At 41.9% G+C, this 22,471-nt stretch overlaps 1 protein-coding gene across 1 annotated transcript in view; it reads right to left on the bottom strand.

Moving 5' to 3' along the window:
* Positions 1-22,471, bottom strand: part of LOC119658244 — a 419,442-nt gene that overhangs the window by 246,095 nt on the left and 150,876 nt on the right. Inside the window, exon 5 of the mRNA XM_038065521.1 lies at positions 5,869-6,002. Within this exon, the coding sequence (XP_037921449.1) occupies positions 5,869-6,002 (134 nt within the window). The remainder of the gene's footprint in view (positions 1-5,868; positions 6,003-22,471) is intronic.

Raw genomic sequence — 22,471 nt, 5'->3', positions numbered from 1 at the left:
ACCTTTCGGAGGATGTCGGCATAGGACATATTTCCCTTCTTGGAAATAATTATTATTTCCGGGCGGAGCTTCTTTTTGTCCTTTTGCCTCTTGTTGTCCTTAGTCCATTGTTCGGGCCTCCGGGCGTTGGTTTTTTCCCCTTTTGTAGGTGTTGTGGCTGCAATCGTGAGATTACCGACTTTCGCCGGTACTCTCGCCGGCTCCGCCTTCTATGGTGAAGAGGCTTTTTTCTTCTTCGGGACTTGCTGTGGTCCAAGAGGCTCGCTGGTACCGTCTCTAACCCGTTTTCCTGTCTTCCCGCCTGCTTTATCACGGGGAGGCGTCACCTGCGTTTCCCTGGTGACCTTGCCAACTGACGCTTGGGAATTCTTTTCTTCGAGTGCCCTGATATAAGACAATTTAATGCCTCTTATCAAGGCTCGAATATTTTGGTGGATATTCCGTCTCTCCTTGATGAACTCGCACAGTTCATTTATTCGTTCCCCGAGTGTAACGAACGCCATTCCGGTATGTTCCCGTTTGCTTTCGCGCCTTGCGCCACAAGGAATGATCTCGATTAAGGGACTATTTGTATTTCTTTCAGAGTCCCGCGACGAATCTCGACTGCCAAAAAGAACCATTGTTCTCGGTGGTGATCTCCCAAGCTTCGAACTCCTCCTAAAGGGATCCGGTGTGGACCTAATTTCCACTCCACCATTATCTCTTGTAGCATTAGATGCCACAGTAGCCAAGTTTCCCACTACTGAGGCACTGCGGTCGTTGGATATCGACGGCCGGGAGCCTGCTTGCTCACTCCCAAAAACCGCCGGCACTGGGTTTCCGAAGCCCTGCACCGTAAAAAAACTACTTTTCTCCCCTTCCATATTTGGTTTAATTTCTGGGTGTCCTTCCCATAGCCAATTTTTATCCACGGGTGGGCGTTTACTTCCCACCTACCCGGCCTGCGCATAAGCATGCCCATACACGCACATCTCATATATAAGACACTATTTATATATGTATGTCTAAAAAGATAAACGTTAGTCACATTAACAGTATCCTACAGCCTTTCTCTTTCTACTAGCAGCAATGTCGGCCAAGTTGCAGGACAGAAATTTACCCTTTGGTCCAAAAGTTCGGTTTAATCAAATCTGTAGTATTGGAGCAATGAAGGAAGCTACGATCTCCTACGATGAAAGATTCACAAGGACTGATATCACATTTTTTACAAGAAAGAATTCTGTGCCCAGGATCTAGTCATCTGGCAATACAGGATTAATGGTAATAATTTCGTCAAGGAATGCCGCACTGCGTCCTAAAAGAACTATTGTGCCCCTTTACTTGTTATAGTACACCTATAAACTATAGTATATCGTTTAAACCTATAACCGACAGAAACTTTATTATGCTCCCTACTTCCAAGTGTTTCAACTTAGCCTCTGGTATTAAGTATTCTCCTAGGTGCCTGGACTTACTTTGCACAAGTACCGGACATTGTCCCAGAATATGTGTGGAGGTTTCATCACTCTTCACACAAAAGCTGCAGATAGTGCCCGCATATATCCCTGCCTTCCCCAGGTGGTAGTTTAGCCTGCACTGACCAGTGAATATTCCCACTATGGTCCGGAGGACTTTCTTGATGAGGCTTGAAAAATCTTTCAAGCGCTTGGGTTTGTATCCCTCAATGAGCACTCGCTGCTAGTTTAAGCCATATGTAAATGCAACGCTCTGCCAATTTGTCCTGTTACTCCAAACTTCTCATTGAAGTGAAACCTGTTGTCTTGATATCAGTAATTCGGAATTTTGCCTAGAAAGAATATTAATTTTCCTTCGATTTAAGTAGCTCCCCGTCTGACTGGCGCTCCCGGACATTCGGAAGATCGCCCTCCTTGCCTGCATCTGTATGTGCAGATAAAGAGAACTCAATCCCAGAAGGACATCCAGGGATGTCCTTGGACAAGTTCTAATTGTGCCGCTGAGATGCACGCAAGCCAGTCCTTCAAGTTGTGAGTTCAGTTTTGTCTGCCGAAATCACCCCATAGGTGGTAGTATATATCCATTGCAGCATTTTCGGGGTGCGTTCCCCTTTTTTCCCGACTATAGACTTGCAAGTTGTCAAAGCCCTTGTGACTTTCAGACATATGTTTTGTTTGGTCTAATGCGATTCCCAAATACTTGACGTATGTTACTCGTTTCACCTCCATGCCATGTATCCTAGTGGTTCTCGGGCGATTACTCGAGCTTGCGCTTCCTAATGAGTGGTATTTTATTGTCTTTTGCTGGTCGTGGCCCTGTCTTTTTGCACCAATCACTAGTGATTCGCAGTCCGGTTTGAATTCCGTCACATAGGGTCTCCTCCGGGTTAATGGTAAGAGCAAAAGTGTAACAGCTTTTTGGCAATAGAGTCCTGCTTTCTGCTTACTAAGGACCCCCCCCCCCCCCTTTTCAATCAAATCAATTACTTTGAAGAGGCGTGTTCTATTGCCCAAGGCGAACACTGTAAATCGATTTCCTGATGGACACGGAAACAGCAAAAACAACAACAAAATCAAACAGAGGACTTTTGAAACGCGCTTGTAAAAGTAGTAACAATGAAGACAGGTTAAACCATAGGTCCTAAAGGTGAATATAAGAAACTCTTTCAAGAAAGATGTAGAGACAAATATGAAGCCAGCTTCTACAGCCGATGGGGATTAAGGTCTCATGTTTTAATTAGGCCGATGTTCCCTTAGGCATCCGTAGTGTGAGGAATTAAGCTGAAACGAGAAAGTTTTCGCTGCAAGCCAGACTCACTGCACATAACTTTACGTTCGTATATTACTGGTGCTATTCGTATATTCGGTGCTATTTTGCATGCACTCTTCAATCTGCAGTCTCAGAATATACATGTAGGAAGGAAAATTGGGTTGGATAAGGTAGTAACTCTCCATGTCATCCTGTTCAGCATTCACAGTTTCAATTGGCAGGTTGATGTGCAGCTTGCAAGCATGGAGTTGTACTGTAAAACTCGGCCGCCGGACCCCTTGATTGTAACAACGCCTCACATTCACTGGTATGAATGGTGATCCTGCACTCAGTATAAACTAGCGCTGTGTCAATCACGGCGGAGCTCTACTTATCGCTTCCAAATCAATTAAGAGAATCGACGGATTATGTCATCATAGCAGGTACTCATGGTAAGCCCCCAGGAACTTCATGAACAATGTTCTGCAAAAGGAGAAAATTCGGAGAAAGATAATGAATAATAACATGACAACGCCCAGGCGTGAACGAAGGAAAGGAATATGGGTTTAGCAAGTAAGTTTCAGATATTCGTATGGAAGGAGTCATAGGCGGGTTTTGGACCGCTCCACTTTCTAACGATTTAAAAGAATAAATATAAAACGAATAAACGAACAGATCGTTTTCTTTTCCACAAGGAACTAAAATCATGAAAGACGTTTCATTAAAATTTCGTTAAAATAAAGTAATGGTAAAGGTACTATATCTTCAGATGTAATGTCCCTTGCCTGATCCCATCGATTCTATTATTTTGAAAAGAAAAGGATGTGGTGAATTTAAGACAAAATTTAAAAGGATTTCGTGAATTTTAGGAATTGTGAAACGTTTCGTGCGAACAAAGAAATGACATTAAACATTAGGTCGCAAATCATAAAGGAATGACTATAAAGATTAAAATTGGTACACAGCCATTTATTCGCAGCCCATTCTAAAGTGTTCAGGTGTCAAGATCGACCGGAAGCTAAATTTAAAAGTACATATAGGGTAAACAGCAACCAAGGCATATATGTAATAGGTGGCCATGTATCCTTATTTGATGGGTGGTTATCTCGATCCTACAATATACACGTACCCGGGGTTCGGAATCAACGATCGAAAAATTGCAACACCACTCATCACCGCATTACCAAGCATCACCCCATTACCTAGCAATACCACCTTACCTAGCATCATCTCATTACAAAATTGATGTTGTAATATAGCATCACCTAACATTAGCGCTCTTCGTAGTACAAGTCGCGGACGTAATTGTCGATGTCCACGCCGAGTATGGGGGTGACTTTGAGTTTACTTTGGGTTGACTATGGGCTTACTTTGGGCTGGCCTCCGGCTCACTTTTCGACTGGTTTCGAACTGGCTTTAGATTTGCTGGTTGGTTTCGAGCTGGCTTTTGGACTGTTTTTGGGTTGGCTGTGGGCTTGCTAGGTTGGTTTCGCGCTGACTTCGGACTAGCTTCGAACTGACTTTTGGAATAGTTTCGAGCTAAGGTTGGGGTAGAAAATGATTTCAGGTGTATGCACATATGGAAATGAAGATTTTTGGCTTTTAGTTATGGATTGGCGGTAATTTACGTAATATTTTCTAGTTAAAGCGGCCGAGGCGACTATCGAGTGCAGACATGCTGATAATAACCCAAGGAGAGATAACATCTAAGTAAAGTAATGCTTGTTCCCAAAAATCACGATTCCCTGTGTATATTACCTTATATCCGTATAGGATCTTTTCTTTTCTCTCCTCTTACTTGAAAGGTTGGTTCCTTCTTTAATGATACTTATTTGGTGCAGTCGTATCCTTTACGTTTTGAATGTAATAAATGCATCCAAAATTATTCTAGTAATAAATATAGGTATTTGGTACTATGAGCTGCTGAATGTTAATATTGATGATATAACATCAGATGTACGGTTAATGAAAAGTGATATTCGTGATATTACTTTGTAATGTAACCTTTTTCAAAAAATGATATGTTTTCACATTACCTACTAAGTTACTCCCCTCTAATTCTCATGCAGTTTGGCGCTTAACACTGTATGGCATTCTAACGGCGACAATGAAAAGGTCATTTTAGTGAATAAAAGTTCTACATAGGCTGGTTGATTTTTTTGAACGCTCTCCCTTAACAATCTGTCACACACAATTTTAGAAGAGACGAGGAGGAGGAGAGAGAAGACTGGATTTTTTTAATAAAAAGTAGCTAGATGGGATATCAAATTGAAGGTCAAGATTACCATTTTCCAAAGCAAGTCTTAGTTTTCACATCAGTTGTCTATTGGCGGGAATGGGGGATTAGAGAGAGGTTAGATAAATCTAGGGACCGCCTTCAAAAGAATAGTTAATCATAGTTTATCAATATATTTTGTAACTTTACTGCAATCCCCAAGGAATTACACAGGTTCGCAATAATATCACCTATCATATGGAACATGCTACTGGAAAGTTTGGGGGAAATTCTACCACTATTGACACACTTGTAGGTCAATTTTATCCCAATTTTTGACTCGTATAGAACCTTGTGGAGTATCGATGAACTCCCCGACAAAGACGTAACTGAAAAGTTCAATATTTCTGGTATGAACATTTTCTTGTGAATCTATCAATTTGAAAGGTGGTAAATATGAAGCAGTTAATGGGTAAATTTTTTTGTTACCCCGTCAAGTGAAATGGTAAAGTAAACAAAAAGGAAAGCAAAGAAAATCAAAAGATTTATCACTATAAATTAATCTGTAGCATCAATTCTGTGAATATTAGTCAGTTAAATCTGGTCAAAATGTTGGTTTATAAGGAGAGACAACTGCAAGTAACTCCATTCATTCCAATCGACTACATACAAATACCCCCGATATCATGAGTTCGAAACTAGACCACAAATAAGAGAGATGCTTGACTAATTAGTTTAATTAGCAACCAGTGAATAAAACAATAGTGAATAATAACCTTTCCGATGTCAAATATCGGCGATATTCTCGATAAATTAGTCGAACTGCGAAAACTTTTACGAACTTTTACGAACAAAAAGTTCCACCGACAAGGACAGATTTTTTTAAAGCAATTTGATTACGGAATTTAAGCTAAAGAATAAAAATTACTGTAATTATTGTTTTTACTTACCACAATATTATTCAGCGTGAACTTCAACTCAGTCCTGGGTCTTGAAGGAGGCGAACTGCAATTTGCTCGCAGAACATCACCTGGCTCATAGCGGTCCTGATCAGCCCATAAATATGGCCTCTTTTCAGGATATTCTGTAATTGAAAGTAATAATTTTATGCACTCGTTGATGATGGGAAAGGAAGTAATAAAACACTCTATCATTATCCATCTAATATGGTCCCACTAGAAAGTTGAGCCTGTTAAGTGCAGTCAGTAGTAAATATTTCCGTGCGTCAATTTGTACCAAAATTATTTGAAGGTCTCTATAATTTTGACTATAGAAAAATGAGCTGAAATTACTTCCTTACTAGAAGTAATCTAGTTAGCGCTCCCTGCTAAATGATAAGTAGAAATAATAAATACGTCGTAAGCAAGTAAGTCTTGCCCCGACTTTACAATCAGAGGGAGTAAAGAACTCTTAGAAACAATTCCATTTTTTTGCTTTCTGAGAGTCAGCCGTAATGTTCATCAGAACCAGTCACTTTTCCTGGCTTCATTCTATATATTTCCTCTTAGGCTTCTGTGGCGGATGAGACATTTATTTTTTTGGTATCTCCTCCTTTGCGGTTCAAGCAAGTTAACATTCAATAATTAATGCACCGAACATGCCTGAGTGGATTAATGTGAACTTTTGACTAGTCAGCATGCTTTCTTTCTTCAGCCTTTGTCCCATTCACAAGCGGGGTCGGCTCGTCGTGATTGGCTTCGGCATTTAGTTTTATCAAATGCCTAATCTGAATGCAATCGTGAGGCTTTTAAATCCCCTTCCAGCGTATTAAGCCACCGTCGTTTCGGCCGGCCTTTTGGTCTTTTAACATCGACTTCGATGTTCAGACCAACCTTGGCAAGTGAACTCTCATTAGTGCAAATTACGGGACCATACCATCGAAGACGCCTCTCTCGCAGTTTTTCCCGCGATCGGTGCAACCCCATAACGATCGCGAATATCCTCATTTCGGTTGTGATCAAAATGTGTCACCCCACTAGTCCAACGCAACAGCTTCGTTTCCATTACCGCAAGACGCATTGTCTTTTATAGTCGGCCAACACTCAGACCCATAGAGACCGACAGGAAGGACAACTTTCCGGTAAATTTTAGATTTGAGTCGAACACAAAGAAGACCGGTTGTGAAACGCCACTTCATCCAGGTTACGTTAATGCAATATGAGTGCAAATTATAACCACGGTAAAAATTGCCTCGTTAAACGTTAAACTTTGCCGAAGCCTTATAAACTATGACAATGAAACCTTGCATTTACCTAAAGGAAAGTCATGAGGTCAGCGGCATCTTGTTCAAATATATGCAATCCCAACAAAAACTACCAGAGACCACCAAATTACCATTTTACAGTTACAAACAAGAAGGCCTAAATTCTCAGTCAGCAAACCCAATGATAATGGACCTGAATAACATAACTAACGACAGAAAGGTAATGATGAAGAAAACGAGGAGAAACATAAGACTGGACAGGACTGCGAATGCCACAACTCACCTGCCTGCATCTTTTCTTCGATATAAATAAGTGTTGGATACCTTCATCATACCTACAGAAACTGAGGAGAAACTTACAGCGATATTCCAGAGAATCGGTATTGTCACCGCTCCTGGTATGGATGCCGTTCCTAATAGAGCCCTTAAACTTACTTTCAAGGTCAGACTCGAGCACATTGGAAGCTAGAAAGAATTTTTCTCCTTGGTAGAAGAAACAGAAGGTAACTTTGCTACCGAAGCCCAATAAACAACCAGGAGCCCCATCAACATGTTACCGTTACTTCTCTTTATCGCTGAATGTAGGGATGGCCTATCGGAGCAAGAGTTTGGTTTTCGCGAAGCTTATTCAACGGTCGACAACATAGATGCGGTTTTGAAGCTTGCGATTCGTGTTCTCCAATGAACGCTGAGCTATGGTAACACTGGACCATTCAATTCAAAGCTCATTGGCTAAAACGATTATCTTTAGTTACTATACTAAGCTATCTCCTGGAAAGGACATTGCACCCGAACAAGAGGCCTAAGCAGCACACCGTCACGGCAAGGCTTATCATTAGGTTCCCATCTGTTGGACGTGATGTACAATGTGGTCCTTCTCATTTCCATAAGAGAAGCTACAATAGTCGATCTTGAAGATGATGAAGATATGATTGTTGTCGCGAAATGTCCTGAAGATGTCGGCAAAGATGCCAATGAAACCATCAGCGCCATAAAAGTGTAGCTGGGATGGTCTAATTTGGTTGCCAACCATAAGAAAAGGCATACGATTAGTGTTTACATTGGTGGCCATACCATCACTTTAAAAATGGTTGTCAAATGCCTGGTGGTGATTCCTGTCAGGGAATAGTAGTAATAAGAAGTGCCAATACCGATTCAGGTTGAGAAATTTTCCTGTTTGTCCTGAATATGGTTGCACACACACCCACAAAATGTCATTTTCTACTGTCTGCAATGTTGCCCACGGAGGACTCTCAAAAAATCAGTCTAAACCCAACAAACATCATCAGGATAACTGGGGCGCAATGACCTCAGCTACAAGAACGATTCAAACGATTCAACGGAACTTGATTGCTTAATGCAGTTCTAAATTTTCACATCTAGACATAAAGAGAAAGACAGTAAACCGATTTTAATACATGCGCGATGAATGAGGAGGGAGAGTGTCAGCCTCCGAATCTTGTTGCTCTAGTTTCGAATCCCAGTCGTCATGGGTGTCTATATCCATCCTGTGTTTGTCTCGCTGCTATGAACTTACTACTTACACAATGTGAAGTGTGATAGTAATGAAGCTGAAGCACAGTCTAACTGTGGAGATTCCCTATACTTCACTAAGGAGTGAATAGAAAACACTATCAGCCATCGACCAACTTGGGATAATGGTTTCCATTACACAGCATAACTCGGGGTTATGTTACAGTCACTCCGACTTTCTGATCAAAATGTTCGCGAGTATCATACACTAGTGAACCGACTCATTTGTTATTGCCTTCAGCCAGAGTACTCACTAATAGTGGTAGTCAGTTTTTATGTGTTCCACCCATTTAGTAGCATAGGGAGAACTTACGCGTAGATCAACTTCAACGTAGTGTTGGCATTTAGGGATCGAAGTTGGTGCAGTTAATACGTCGATTAAGATCGAGTTGGTTGCTGTTGGTGTCCGCCGGTAGAATAAACGTTTCCTAGATGTAAAAACTATGCAGCGTCCTTGACAGTTTTCCCATTACTGCGAATGCAAACAGTTCGACTGTGCTTGTTTCCTCCTCTAAATCTAGAATAATTTCTTCGCGGAACATTGCTCGATGAAAGAGCAAGCATATGTCATAAGTGGTTGTCCACCAGCTAAAACGATCCGAAGGGTGTCAACGATAACGAGCGGAGAAAGTATCGACAACAGCATGCACCTTCGGCGGAATTTGCATTTTACTCCAAATTTTTCTAAAAAATTTAAGAATGAGTTGAAGTTGCAACTCCGCAGGGACAACAAGTAACAATTCTTCAGGGAGAAGATCATTAAGGCCAGCGGTTTCACTCCCTTTGAGTGCACTAATAGCAGAGGTATACTGTAATGGTGGCTTGTTACATAATTTATATCAGGTAGAGAACCACACGCTATTACGCAATTTGAAGTAGCAATATATATATACAGGGTTGCCTTTTCGCCTTCGGTGGGGCATATGGCGATTAACTGAAATGTCCCTCAGCACCTACCATAACTTCCCGAAATGCACGCAGTTCTCCTCCACTGTTCTGCGACAAGTGCCTCTGGGGAGACCCACTTGTCGGCCATCTTAATGTGTGGCCTATCCGCTGCCACTTCCGTTTTCCGATCACAATGAGTACGAGCACCAGGCCTTACTTAGTTTACTTTCCTTGTGCTACTCCCATATAGCGATACAGGAGGAACACTAGTACTGAACATTCTCAACTTGATCTTGTTGTTCAAATAACTGCATTTCCCGATTTTAGACAAGGCAGCGAAGGCGGATCTAGCACTATAAATGCGTCGGGACAACCACAAACCACGCTTCCTACATATAAAAATTGATCGTCACCTCCTGAGAAAGGGATGTCATCAGCGTGGTTGTAGATGTTTGAGGAAGGATGTCATAGTCCACGTCCTCCGGACAAGGAAGCATGGAGAACGTCATCGATAACAAGAAGTAATAATAATGGTGACAGGATGCAATTCTGTCGGACCCAAATTTTGACCTCATAACCCTCCAAGATTTTACCTCTGTGCAGCACGTGACATTTTGTGCCATCATATGTCACTCTGATAATGGCTGTTAGTTTCTTCGGAATGCCCCTTCCTCCTAGAGCAGCCCACGCTACCGAAAGCATGTTGACGTGGTCCGGGGGATCCGGAGTGGTAATCCGCCTGTTCTCTTTCGATCAAATTTTTAAGATATTCTTTGATGCGTTCCAATATTATTAGAGACCGTCAACTCCAGCGGATTTAGTCTATTTGAGAACATTGACGGCGTGGAGGAACAGGCCGTATCTGTATATTACGGTGACTAGGCATTTCATCAACAAGAAGAGGAATTTAATCGGATGTGATACTGTTCAAGATCAATCTTAAAGGTGCATCCATTTTCAGCTGAGAAACACGAAAACCATATAGGCGACGTCAACACACCGACACACCAATACAATAACCGCATGGTTCAGGGGCCAGTTAGCTACGCCGTATACCTTTACCGCTGCATTTGATATTCCTGTGTACACTCTTCTTGGTGCAGCCCATGATTTTGCACAGCCTGCTCGATCTGGAAGAAGACAGTTTGTACATCTATGGTCGTTCTTCTAGTGACGTCTATATTCCCAGCATAGGCCAATAGTTGGGTGGATTTTGCATTAACTTTAGCATCGTCGATCACTTTTTCCAGGGCCAGATTAAAGAAGATGCATGCACAACTGATGTTCTTTGTGACTGACGTATCAACGAATGAGGGCATCCCCTTATCTTAGACCGTTGTTGTTGTTAAATGGTCTCGAAAGGTATCCTGCTGCCTTTTTCTGGCCTAGCAGTCAGTCTAGTTAGTCCTATCAATTAAGTCCGGATACCGAATTTTCTCATGGCCGTGTAGAGTTTTACCCTGGCAAATCCATGAAAAAATGGTACAATTAATGGCCATATTCCAACAGTTTTTCCATCGCTGCCGCACAGAGAACATCTGATCTTTTCTGATTTGCCCGGAATCAAGCCTTTTTGGTATGGGCCAATGTTGCTCAGTGGGTGTGGAACTATCCGGTCTGGCAAGACAGCGGAAAATATCGGGTACTCTGCACGTAATACATCTATAATTGCTGAACTGCGTGATAACCCCCTTTTTATATATGAGACGGATAAAGTTCCATCGACAGTCGTTGGGTATTGATTCGTTGTCCAACACCTTGAGCATCAGTTGACGAACCGCCTGCACATTTAACCAGTTCTGCTACAATTCCATCGGCGATGAATTGCACGGACTATCTGTTTCATACTTGTTAGTGGCAACATTTTTCCGTCGGCTTCAATTGGCGAGACCATAAACACGCCGATATTTTAGTTCAGCAGTTCATCAAAATACTCAAACCATCGCGCCAATATGCCCGTTGTGTCGGAAACCAGATTTCCCTGTTAATCTCGACAGAATGACTATCGCAGTATATAAGGCTTCATCCTCCTAACTTGTTGCTAAAAATTCCCGGTACTTTTCAAGTTGACGGACTAGTTGGTTCTCCCAGGCTTCCTTTCTTCGTCACTTCTCCGCGCGACGGAATTCGTGATAAGTCTCTGCCTGCGTTCTTTAAGAAAGCAGCATTCTTTCATTCCATTGATAGCTTATATTCATCATCGAGTCAGTTGTTCCGACTATTTCTGCGGCTAAGCATGTTTGTGGTCGTATTGATAATAATATTCTTCAGGTGATTGTGAAGATCGTTTGTCGAACCTCTGCTGACTATTAACTTTATGACATTATTGTAATGACATCGATTTCCCCCTTATAGGTGTCACAGATGTCTTCGTTGTGCATACCTTCAGTAGTCCCTCTAACTTGATTGTCGGATGGATTTCTAGGTGATATTGTAGTCCGATTCCAGAGCACTATGCCAACGATATAGGCCCTAGTCTATATTGGCCCTTTTATATGTGCTAACATTCATCAAGGCTGGAAGGAAGGTCGCCACGTTCAGTCAACACATTTAAAGCGCACATGGTTGTTTGATGACTGCTTTCCGTGCAAACCAGGTTATTCAACAACCATTTTGTGCGATATCCATCATCATCAATGGCGCAACAACCGGTATCGGGTATAGGCCTGCCTTAATAAAGAACTCCAGACATCCCGGTTTTACATCGAGGTCGACCAATTCGACATCCCTAAAAGCTGTCTGGCGGGCTGGCCTACGCCATCGCTCCATCTTAGGCAGGGTTTGCCTCGTCTTCTTTTTCTACCATACATATTCCCCTTATAGACTTTCCGGGCGGAATTATCCTCATCCATACGGATTAAGTGACCCGCTTAACCTATTGACCCGGATTTTTTCCACTACCGGACGGTCATGGTATCGCTCATAGATTTCGTCGTAATGTGGGCTACGGAATCGTCCATCCTCATGTAGGAGGCCAAAAATTCTTCGGAGGAGGAGCCTCCGAACGCGGCCAAGAGTTCTCAATTCTTCTTGCTAAGAACCCAAGCCTCCGAGGAATATATGAGGACTGACAAGATCATTGTCTTGTACAGTAAGAGCTTTGACCCTATGAAGAGACGTTTCGAGCGATATTGCTAACTAAATATTCTGTTAAGGGAAAGTCGCACCGCTAACTAAATAACCCATAGTTCGTTATCATTGGTATTTTTATGTAGCTTACATAACGCCTGAAAAAGGCCTCCGTTCTGGCTATTAAAGTCTCCATATTGATATCATACTTGGGACAAGCCTTCCTGATTACCTGACTGTAAAACCTACTCCGAGCGCACGGTTTACTGGATAGCCACTATAATATATGGCGTAGTGGCTCTTCTCCAGGAAACAGGTCCTATCAACCTCTTGGTATCGGCTAGTTGTGGGGCAGCATTCGATCTGTACATGCGTAGATCGTTCGTCCTTTTCGTGGCTCCGAAACTTTCAATTTTCCATTTGGGGTTGTCAGCTCTACCCAATCTCCAACCTGGAGAACGGGTTATCCCATTTTTAAGCGTGGAAGATTCGCCATCATCCTTCTACGTCTGCGGTCTTCCATCGAGGAAAAACTCCCCCGCGTGGAAATGGGGATAGAATTTGGTAGTGGAGCTATTGGTTTTTTGGTTTTATGCTCCATGCTGCCGTTTCGTCCTGAGACCTATACTACCCTCTGATTGCCCACTATCTCGGATTGATAAGCGCGAGTATTTTCCAGAGAAATCAATGCTCGAAGTCATCGACTGATTTTTCCAGGGTCGTCTCCTAAACTTTACACATAAACGAAATGATTCACATACTACCATTAGATACGCACGAAATCGCAAGGCTTTATTTTAATTTTAAGGGGATCCGGTCATTTTCATCGAATATAGCAATGTGAGGTATTAATTAAAAAGTATTTCCGATACAGGTCTTCTTTTTGATGTTTGTAATAATGACGGAGGGTAGCGCGAAAGTAGCGCCCATTTCACGAGCACCATCTGGAAAAAATAGTGTTGCCTTAGATAACATATAGGTCCCAAAAGTTCCTCATTGTTATATCAGACTAAATAGAGGATAAATGTTATGTTTTCAGAGGGGGGGGGGGGGGAAGACAAGGGTACGCAGGAGGAAGCGGAAAGTCCCCTAATCCCGTTGAAAACTAATAAAATGTATATCCGACTTTTTTCCAGCGATTAAATAAGACAAGTCAGGAAACCGGAAGCTCAGCGCTTCAGGTATAAAAGGTTTTGTGTATTTCTTTTATAAAGAGATTTGAGTGTGCATTTGTCTCATTAGCATGTAGCACGTAAAATATATTATTATGTAAAAATGTCCACTTTCAAGTAATATTTACTCGTACATTCATAATCTTGAATTTGCAGAGAAGCGACAGTTTGGACCTAGTATAACTTTGTTAGTAATAGTGTAATTTTCACCAAATTTGGCAGGATCGTGCTCTATGTTGTAGCCAACATTGCTGATTCTAAAGTGAACTTAAGGGGGGTTTTTCTGTCAATTACTAAAAAATCTAGTAATGTACTATTATGAACTTTATTTTAACAGGTATCGGTATGGAGGGTATTTCGGAGCCTAGGCACCATATAGTGGCAGCCCCGTGATTTTTTTCAGATTTTTCGGTTAGGTAGTTTTTGAGAATGGGTTCATCAAAGAAATGACCACTTTCAACACCCCGCACTCCCCACCTTTCAACAAAACCTTAAAAAAGATGATTTTTTCAATTCGCGTGTAAGTGGACGTACAGCTCTAAAGAAGGGAATAAGTTACTCCCGAAATATGGGTATATACGAACTTGAAAATACCAGGGAACAGAAAAGTTCGTGCTATTGTTGAAAAATTGCGAAGCTTACCTAGCTCAAAAAGTTAAAGCGCCTCAATTGGGCTATTTTGATTTCATAATAGCTGGGTTTAATTTTCAACCCCATCACTAGCGTTGGTGAGGAGAGTATGGAGTTCTATATTAATATTGCTACGGAATACGTGGACTCGTCGTGAACCCACATATTTTTACATAAGAAATCAATCAAATCGTTCTTACTTTACCTTTCTTACCTTTTGTACTTAGGGCCTGTGAGCTGAAAATGTGCTTCGTTATTAAAGACCACTTTAACGAAATGGAGCAAAGCGATGTGAAATTTCAATCTAAAGTACTCCCAGGTGAGTCTGTGCTTTTTATTACACGCATTAAATTCCCTATCCATTATTCCATACGTATTTCGATTTACGGACAAAAATGTTTACTTGACCTTCGTGAATTTTTTCTTGGTAAGAAATGTACTTAGACATAATAAAAGTCTACTCTCCTTTCGGAAAATTGGCGTCCCTATAATAGCTAACGAAGGAAAATGCACGTTTGGGAATTTTCCAGTATAAATCGAATGTTTTCCAAAAAATGTTCTATAATGGTAGCACTTGCCAACCCTGTATACATATGCATATTAAATTTCCCCATATCCCCAAATAAGCAATCATTTCAAAAGGCCCTTCCGTCGACATTTGTCGAATTCCTGCGAAAAAAACCTTTAAAATCCATTCCTTCAAATGCTCCTGCAGGATTTTTGTCATATTTTATAAATCCCAACATTAACCTTTTTTTTGGACGCCAGAGAGAAATACGAGTCGTAAATGGAATGGAACATTTATCTATGCATGAAAAATTCGCAGGAGCTACTGCTATATCCAAAAATAACACATAGCGATTTATGTATGTTTGAGCAATAAAAGATTAGCTTTTTTAAAGGGATGCTCAGCGCAGACTAAATATTTCATCATGTTTATTTTCCGTCCCTGTAATTTTTCACGTTTTTCTTGGTGAAGGTTTATGGAGACGTTTACCCAAGAATAGGTGGATGAAAACAGGAGGAGATTTTTTACCAACTGCGGTAAGTTGGAAGGACGGTGTCATAATCTGGACTAATCTACTTTATGCCAACTTCAGTGCATTTGGTAGCTTTTGTATTTTTAGAAAACACGTTAAGCTTGTAGAGAACCCCGAAAATAATAATTCCTAAGAAGCAACAAGCAAATACGGTGAAAAGTAAGCTTGCTTGCCCGAGGACTATTCCTAAATGTATATTTACGGAAATGTTTGAAATTCTGAAATTTGTTTCTTTCCTTTGAAAAGATGAGGAAAGACAACCGTTTGTCTGTGACAGTAGGTCTATGGAAATTGTCTCCTGTCTTAATATTTTCGGCGAAAATATTTTTCAAAGAAATCACTTTTACACAAGAATACCTGGAGAATTCTTTAATTGACCAGTACCTTTTTTTCACCCACAGATATTTTTCCCAGCATTATTTAGTTTGAGCGACATTGCCGTAAATAATTCTTTATACTTTCTCATTAATTAATCTTTAATCTTTCTTCTTTTGACCTCATTTTGTAATGAGCGCGTGGTTCTAACCACCATGGACCATGGTCTCAATACGAAATTACACTCAATGTGGAGTCTGAAAACGAAAGACACTAAAGTGCGATTCTTGTAGATTTTGGCTTCAAACTTTTTGAGGCTGCAAAATGGAAATGACATTTTATTTAAGAAAACTTTGTATTTGGCTAGGCTTCTGATGCATTTGGCTCCTCGCTGCGATAATAATTCTAAACAGGCTTGGCTTCTCATACTGTACATGTCATCCCGCCTTTTACAGTTTCTTATCCCTTCCTGTATAGCATTTGTCTTGACGGTTTAGATTTCTATTGGGTTGTTGCACATGAAATGGCTGATTTGGTACTAAAATTTGACACGACTGTAAAGCCTACAAAAATTTATTTAATTAATCAAAACAGGTGCCAGTCGATTCAAGACACTTCCCCCAGCGATGTATGCCAGTTTCGTAGAAGTCCAATTTTCGGGTGTTTATAAACTCGTCGACGGCAATTTTGATGGCTACTTCATTCCTAAATTGTTTTTACGCCAGAAAATGATCCAAATGCTTGAAAAAGTGGTAGTCGGTTGCCGAAGGGTCCGGTGAATATCGTGGATGAGACAGAGTCTCATACTGCAATTCGTTCAATTTTTGAACCGTTGTTCTGGAAACATGAGGTCGTGCATTGTCGTCAATGAGTATCACACCATCTCTGTTGACTAATCTCGACCGTTGAATACTCAATTTTTAGTGCATTTCCTCGAGTTGGGCACAGCATTTCTGTGCATTTATAATTTCTTCAGGTGCCAAAAAAAGAATAGTGGATAACTCCTGCTAAACACCACCAAACAGTCTCCATTACCTTCTTTGGATGGAGGCGCGGTTTCGGCATATGCTTTCGTGGCTCATCAGCATCTAGCCATTGTACTGACCGGCGACGATTGTCGTATAATATCCACTTCTAATCACGTGTCACTATTCTGTGTAAAAAGGGATGGCTTCTGTTGTGGGAGTGTAAAGAACTGTAAATTTTCATTCGAAGCACCATGTTTTGCCCCGTAAGGGCATGCGGAACCCATTTGTCGAGCTTTTCCACCTTTCCAAGTTGTTGCAAGTGGCGGGAAACTGTCGAATAGTGTACGATCCGTTTCACTGCAATGTCTCTCACAGACTGACGTGTGTCGGATTCGACTAGCAAACGCAGCTGGTCGTTGTCAATCGATGGTCCCGGATGTCCACGTGGCTCATTTTGAAGGTTTACGTCGCCTGACCGAAATTTTTCAAACCAGCGCCGTGTGGTTCGTTCGCTTACCGTATCAACTCTAAATGCGCTGTTAATGTTCCTGGTCGCATCCACTGCTTTATGACCGAGTTAGAACTAACACAGAAAAAAATATACGTTCTTGGCTCCTTTTCATCTTTTTCCCCCTTTTATGCACTGTTATCACAACGATGGTCAAAACTGAGTTGACACCTTGATGCCAAATCGGCCATTTCATGTGCAACAGCCTAATAGAAGTCTTTTAGAAGTTTCTGGGAATTCGAGTCTCATATGAGTCTGTTGTCCGAACGTCTGATTTCTTCCTGTCACACGTGAATCAAACTCATCAGTATTGCCGGAAATAAGGAGTTTAATAATGTACTAGTTCATCCACAATGTTACATTCCCATATTGATTTCGAAGGTCAAACAAGAATGAATTACGTTGGTTTCATTGATATTGCTCTTCAATACAAAGTATGTATGCTCTTCCAAGATTCGTTGACAGGCTGCACCATTGACTGTTCCATCAATTAATGAAAGTCCTTCCTCACCAAAAACCGAAAAGCAGCCCCAGATCACCCTGCTCACCGGCTGTTGTTCTATGGTCTGAATAGACTCCCCACTGAATCGCTCACCTGATCTTCTCCAAACATGGTGCATCCCATCCGACCCAAAAATATTAAATTGGAATTCATCGGAGAATATTACAGTTTACCATTGTTTTAAAGTCCAATTTTCGTGGTCCTTTGCCCATAAATAGCGTTGCTTTCGCATGCTTCCATTTAAAAAAGTCTTCTTTGCGGTACGTAGGACATGAAACCAGCCCTCTCTGAGACTCCGACGAACCGTTGATGCATTAATTTCTGTCCCAATGGCACCCTTGAGCTCATTTTCAATGTCTGATGAACTTTTCAACCGGTCCCGCAGACAGAATCTCCGCATTAGTCTGTCTTCGGCTGATGTAGTCTTTCTCGGCCTTCCAGAACCCTGTTTCCGGGCAGATCACCCAGTGGCTCGCATTTTTTCTAAAAAGTCAGCCACAGAGGACTGACAAAAGCCCACAACGACCGATATTTGTCGTGTGCTATATGTTTTATGAAATAAGGTAATTATTTCTCCTCGGTCGATATCACTCATTTTTCGTGTTTTTGCCATTTTTTTTCAATAAACGCACTTCAAAAACTTACCACTGTGAGAAACTACAATCTAACGGTACAAATACAACTACCATCTAACGGTACAAATACTTTCTTCGCATTTGTATTTATCAGTTTTTTTTCGTCTTAGAATTTTATAGTAAATAATAAATAATGGATAAAAACATAGATAAACTATAAAAAAGCATTAGGCGATGACGGCTTTACGGTTTCTTACCAGGGCAGAGGCAAATTGTCAGACGCTGCCTTACCTCTGCTCTGAGAGCAGCGCGACCAAAGCGTTCCTTTATATAATTCGCAGAACACAAAATGACTACGATTTACCGGACCGGCATTAAGTTTATGCGGGCTTAGGACACCGCAATTAAAAAAAAAAACAAAAAAGGATGTAATTTCGCATTATACATTAAACGCGAAACTTTGAAACAATGAATGTGAAAAAGCCTGGAACATTTAACGTATGTTCAAAGCTTGGTTCAGTTGTTAAATATAGTTACTTTCCTCACTTATATTAAGATAAGGATCACTTCAATAAAAAATGATTATAATCAAACAAAAAAAAAGAAAAAAATATGAATGTATATTTATTTGCCCTTTATTCATTTTAGATCCAGTAACAAAATTTTGAATCTGATTAGGCGTGCGAAATAGTTTCTGGGCCGTGAATTAAAATCTGATGTACAGTCGGGCTTACGTAGTTCCATGGATATAATCGTCGTAAGGTAGTATAGGTCCCAGAGCGAAACGTGAATTGGTTCCTACGATCTAGCATAGAACCTGCGAAACGCCTGCTCAACCAACACCAACAGCTCTACTACCAAACCCTATTTCCACCTCCACGTGATGTCCGCTGCAAGCTCTTTCTTATCGAAAAACTGCAGACGGAGAAGGTTGAAGACAAGTATCCCGCGCCTAAAAACCGCACAAATTATACCAATTGATCCTCCAGGTTAGGGGTTGGGTAGGGCTGACAACCCAACACGGAAAACAACTTGTTACGAAGCCACAACAGGAGCCTCGGACTGGACGCATAACACAGTGACGAATCCGGCAACGACAACGGAATAACGATTTGCGCATTTTCTCATGGAACGTGCGCTCCCTGTACAGATATGAAGCTGATGAGCAGCTAGCCCATACCCTGTCCCAATATAGGGCTGATGAAACAGCGTTACTGGAGATGCGATGGACAAGATGCGTTTCCTGGAAAAGAGTCACTACACCATATATTATAGCGGTCATCCAGTAAACCATGTGCTCAGAGTAGTTTTCTTCGTCAGCCAAAAAATTAAACCTGCTGTTATCGGCTTTGAAAACATAAGCGAAAGGCTATGCACTCTGCGCTTGCGAGGCAAATTTAGAAATATGACCCTCAGTAACGTTCGCACCCCTACAGAGGAGACTGAAGAGTCGGAGAAGGATACCTTCTGCGAAGCAGTAGAACGAACCCTCGAAGTCTGTCCCAGATATGATATCAAAATCATATTCGGGGAATTTAAGAGCCAAGTAGGGAGGAACCCCGTGTTCAGGCGATACTTTGGCTCCCATAGCTTAACATACACCAAGATACAAATGATTACGAACTGCCGATTATTCAATTAGCAGTACCACACGAAATGGTTCTTGGAAGTACCTGGTTTGCGCGGAAAGCGGTCCATAAACATACGTGGGCCTCTCCAGACGAGACCACTTTCAACCAAATTGACCACGTGCTGATCGAACGCCGCCACCTCTCAGCCTTGATGAATGCTAGAACATACAGGGGGGCCAATATAGACTCGGACCACTATCTCGTTGGCATGGTGTTCCGAGCTCGAATAAAAACGCCACTCAGAATCCTCTCTGGCAATCAGGTGAGAGTGAATACTGAAACCATCCACAACACAGCCCTCCGCAACACCTACAAGAGGAAAATGAATGCTGCAATAACCGCAGTAAACACAGATCCTGGAGATGAAGCATCAACAAATGATATTCACAATCAACTGAAGAACGTTATCATAAATACAGTCACAAACATACTTGACCCCAGCCGCAAAAGGAGTCCGAGCGGCTGGTTTGACGAAGAATATAAGCTAGCAACTGAACGGAAGAATGCTGCATACCGAGTAATGTTGCATTCTCAAAGAACGCGGGCACGCGCAGAAAAGTCATTACGAACTCCGGCCAGCGGAAAAGCGACTTTACAGACTGAAATAGGAGAACCAACAGGTCTGCGAACTCGAAAAGTACAGGGAGCAACCGCACTAGAGGCGCAAGCTTTACCAACAAGTCATCAGGATGAAGCCTTACACCCCTCGAGGTTCATCCTGTCGAGACAAAGAGGGCAATCTGATTTCCGACAGAATTTGCATTTTAGAGCGATGGCTTGAGTACTTTGATGAACTACTGAATAACCAGAATATCAGCGAGTTGGATGTCCCGTCAACTGAAGACGACGGACAAACACTGCCACCACCAAGTATAGAGAAACAAGTCTGTGCAATTCATCAGCTTAAAAATCATAAGTCGCCAGGAGTCGATGGAATTACAGCCGAATTGGTTAAATATGGAGGCAACCAATTACACCAAGTGGTTCATCAACCACCAGCAGCGAATCATTGCCTGACAACTGGCAAAGAGGCATTATCTCTCTCATACATAAAAAGGGAAATATCACACAGTGCAGCAATCATAGAGGTATCATTTTGCTGAGTACCATCTATAAGATATTCTCCGCTATCCTGCTAGGCCGGATAGCCCCATACGCCCAAAACATCATTGGCCCATACCAAAGACGCTTCACTCCAGGCAAATCAGCAACAGATCAGATTTTCTCTCTGTGGCAAGCGATGGAAAAACTGTAGGAATATGGACAAAAGTTGCACCATCTGTTTATCGACTTTAAAGCCGCCTATGATAGCATAGCCAGGGTAACACTGTACACGGCCATGAGAGAATTCAGTATCCCGACGAAATTAATAAGACTGACTAGGCTGACCCTGACCAATGTGCGAGGCCAGATAAAAGCAGCAGGATCACTCTCAAGACCATTCGACATCAGCAACGGTCTACGTCAAGGGGATGCCCTATCATGCGTCCTCTTTAACCTGGCCCTCGAGAAAGTGATCCGTGATGCTGAGGTAAATGCAAGAGGTACGATCCTCTTCAAGTCCACCCAACTACTGACCTATGCTGATGATATCGACATCACGGGAAGAACCCCCGAGAAGTACAAATTGCCTTCATCCAGATCAAGCAGGCGGCGCGAGATCTAGGGCTGCACATCAATGAAGGCAAGACAAAATATATGGTGGGAACGTCAGCACCGAAGACGAATCAACCAACAACATCAAACCGCACTGGTCAAACAAGAAGAATAAAGATAGGAGAATACAACTTTGAGACCGTTGACAATTTCTCCTATCTAGGGTCGAAAACCACACCCGATAATAGCTACGATGATGAAATCCGCGCACGGTTGTTGTCAGTCAACAGAGCCTATTTCAGCTTACAAAGACTGTTCCGCTCGAAACATCTCACCATAGGGTCAAAGCTCTTACTGTACAAGACTATGATCTTGACAGTCCTCATGTATTCCTTGGAAACTTGGGTTCTTAACACGAAAAATTGCCAAGTCTTAGCCGCGTTCGAGAGAAGAATCCTCCGAAGAATTTTTGGCCCCCTACATGAGGATGGACGATTCCGTAGCCTACACAGTGACGAAATCTATGAGCGATACCATGACCGTCCGGTTGTGGATAAAATCCGGTTCAATAGGTTACGGTGGGCGTATCGCGAGGGCCAGGTTAAAGAGGACGCATGATAGGGCATCCCCTTGTGATAGATCGTTGTTGATGTCGAATGGTCTTGAGAGTGATCCTGCTGCTTTTATCTGGCCTCGCACATTGGTCAGGTTCAGCCTAATCAGTTTTATCAGTTTCGTCGGGATACCGAATTCTCTCATGGGCGTGTACAGTTTTACCCTGCCTATGTTTTCATAGGCGGCTTTAAAGTCGATGAATAGATGGTGCAACTGTTGTCCATATTCCAACAGTTCTGAGCCTGATACCTCTATAATTGCTGCACTCCATTATATCGCCTCCGACCTCAATTAATGTCTCATTGCCA

Source organism: Hermetia illucens, chromosome 5 (assembly GCF_905115235.1).
Source record: "Hermetia illucens chromosome 5, iHerIll2.2.curated.20191125, whole genome shotgun sequence".
In the NCBI taxonomy this organism is placed as follows: Eukaryota; Metazoa; Arthropoda; class Insecta; order Diptera; family Stratiomyidae; genus Hermetia; species Hermetia illucens.
Note: the sequence above shows the minus strand (reverse complement) of the source record. Positions and strands in the feature narration are given on the sequence as shown.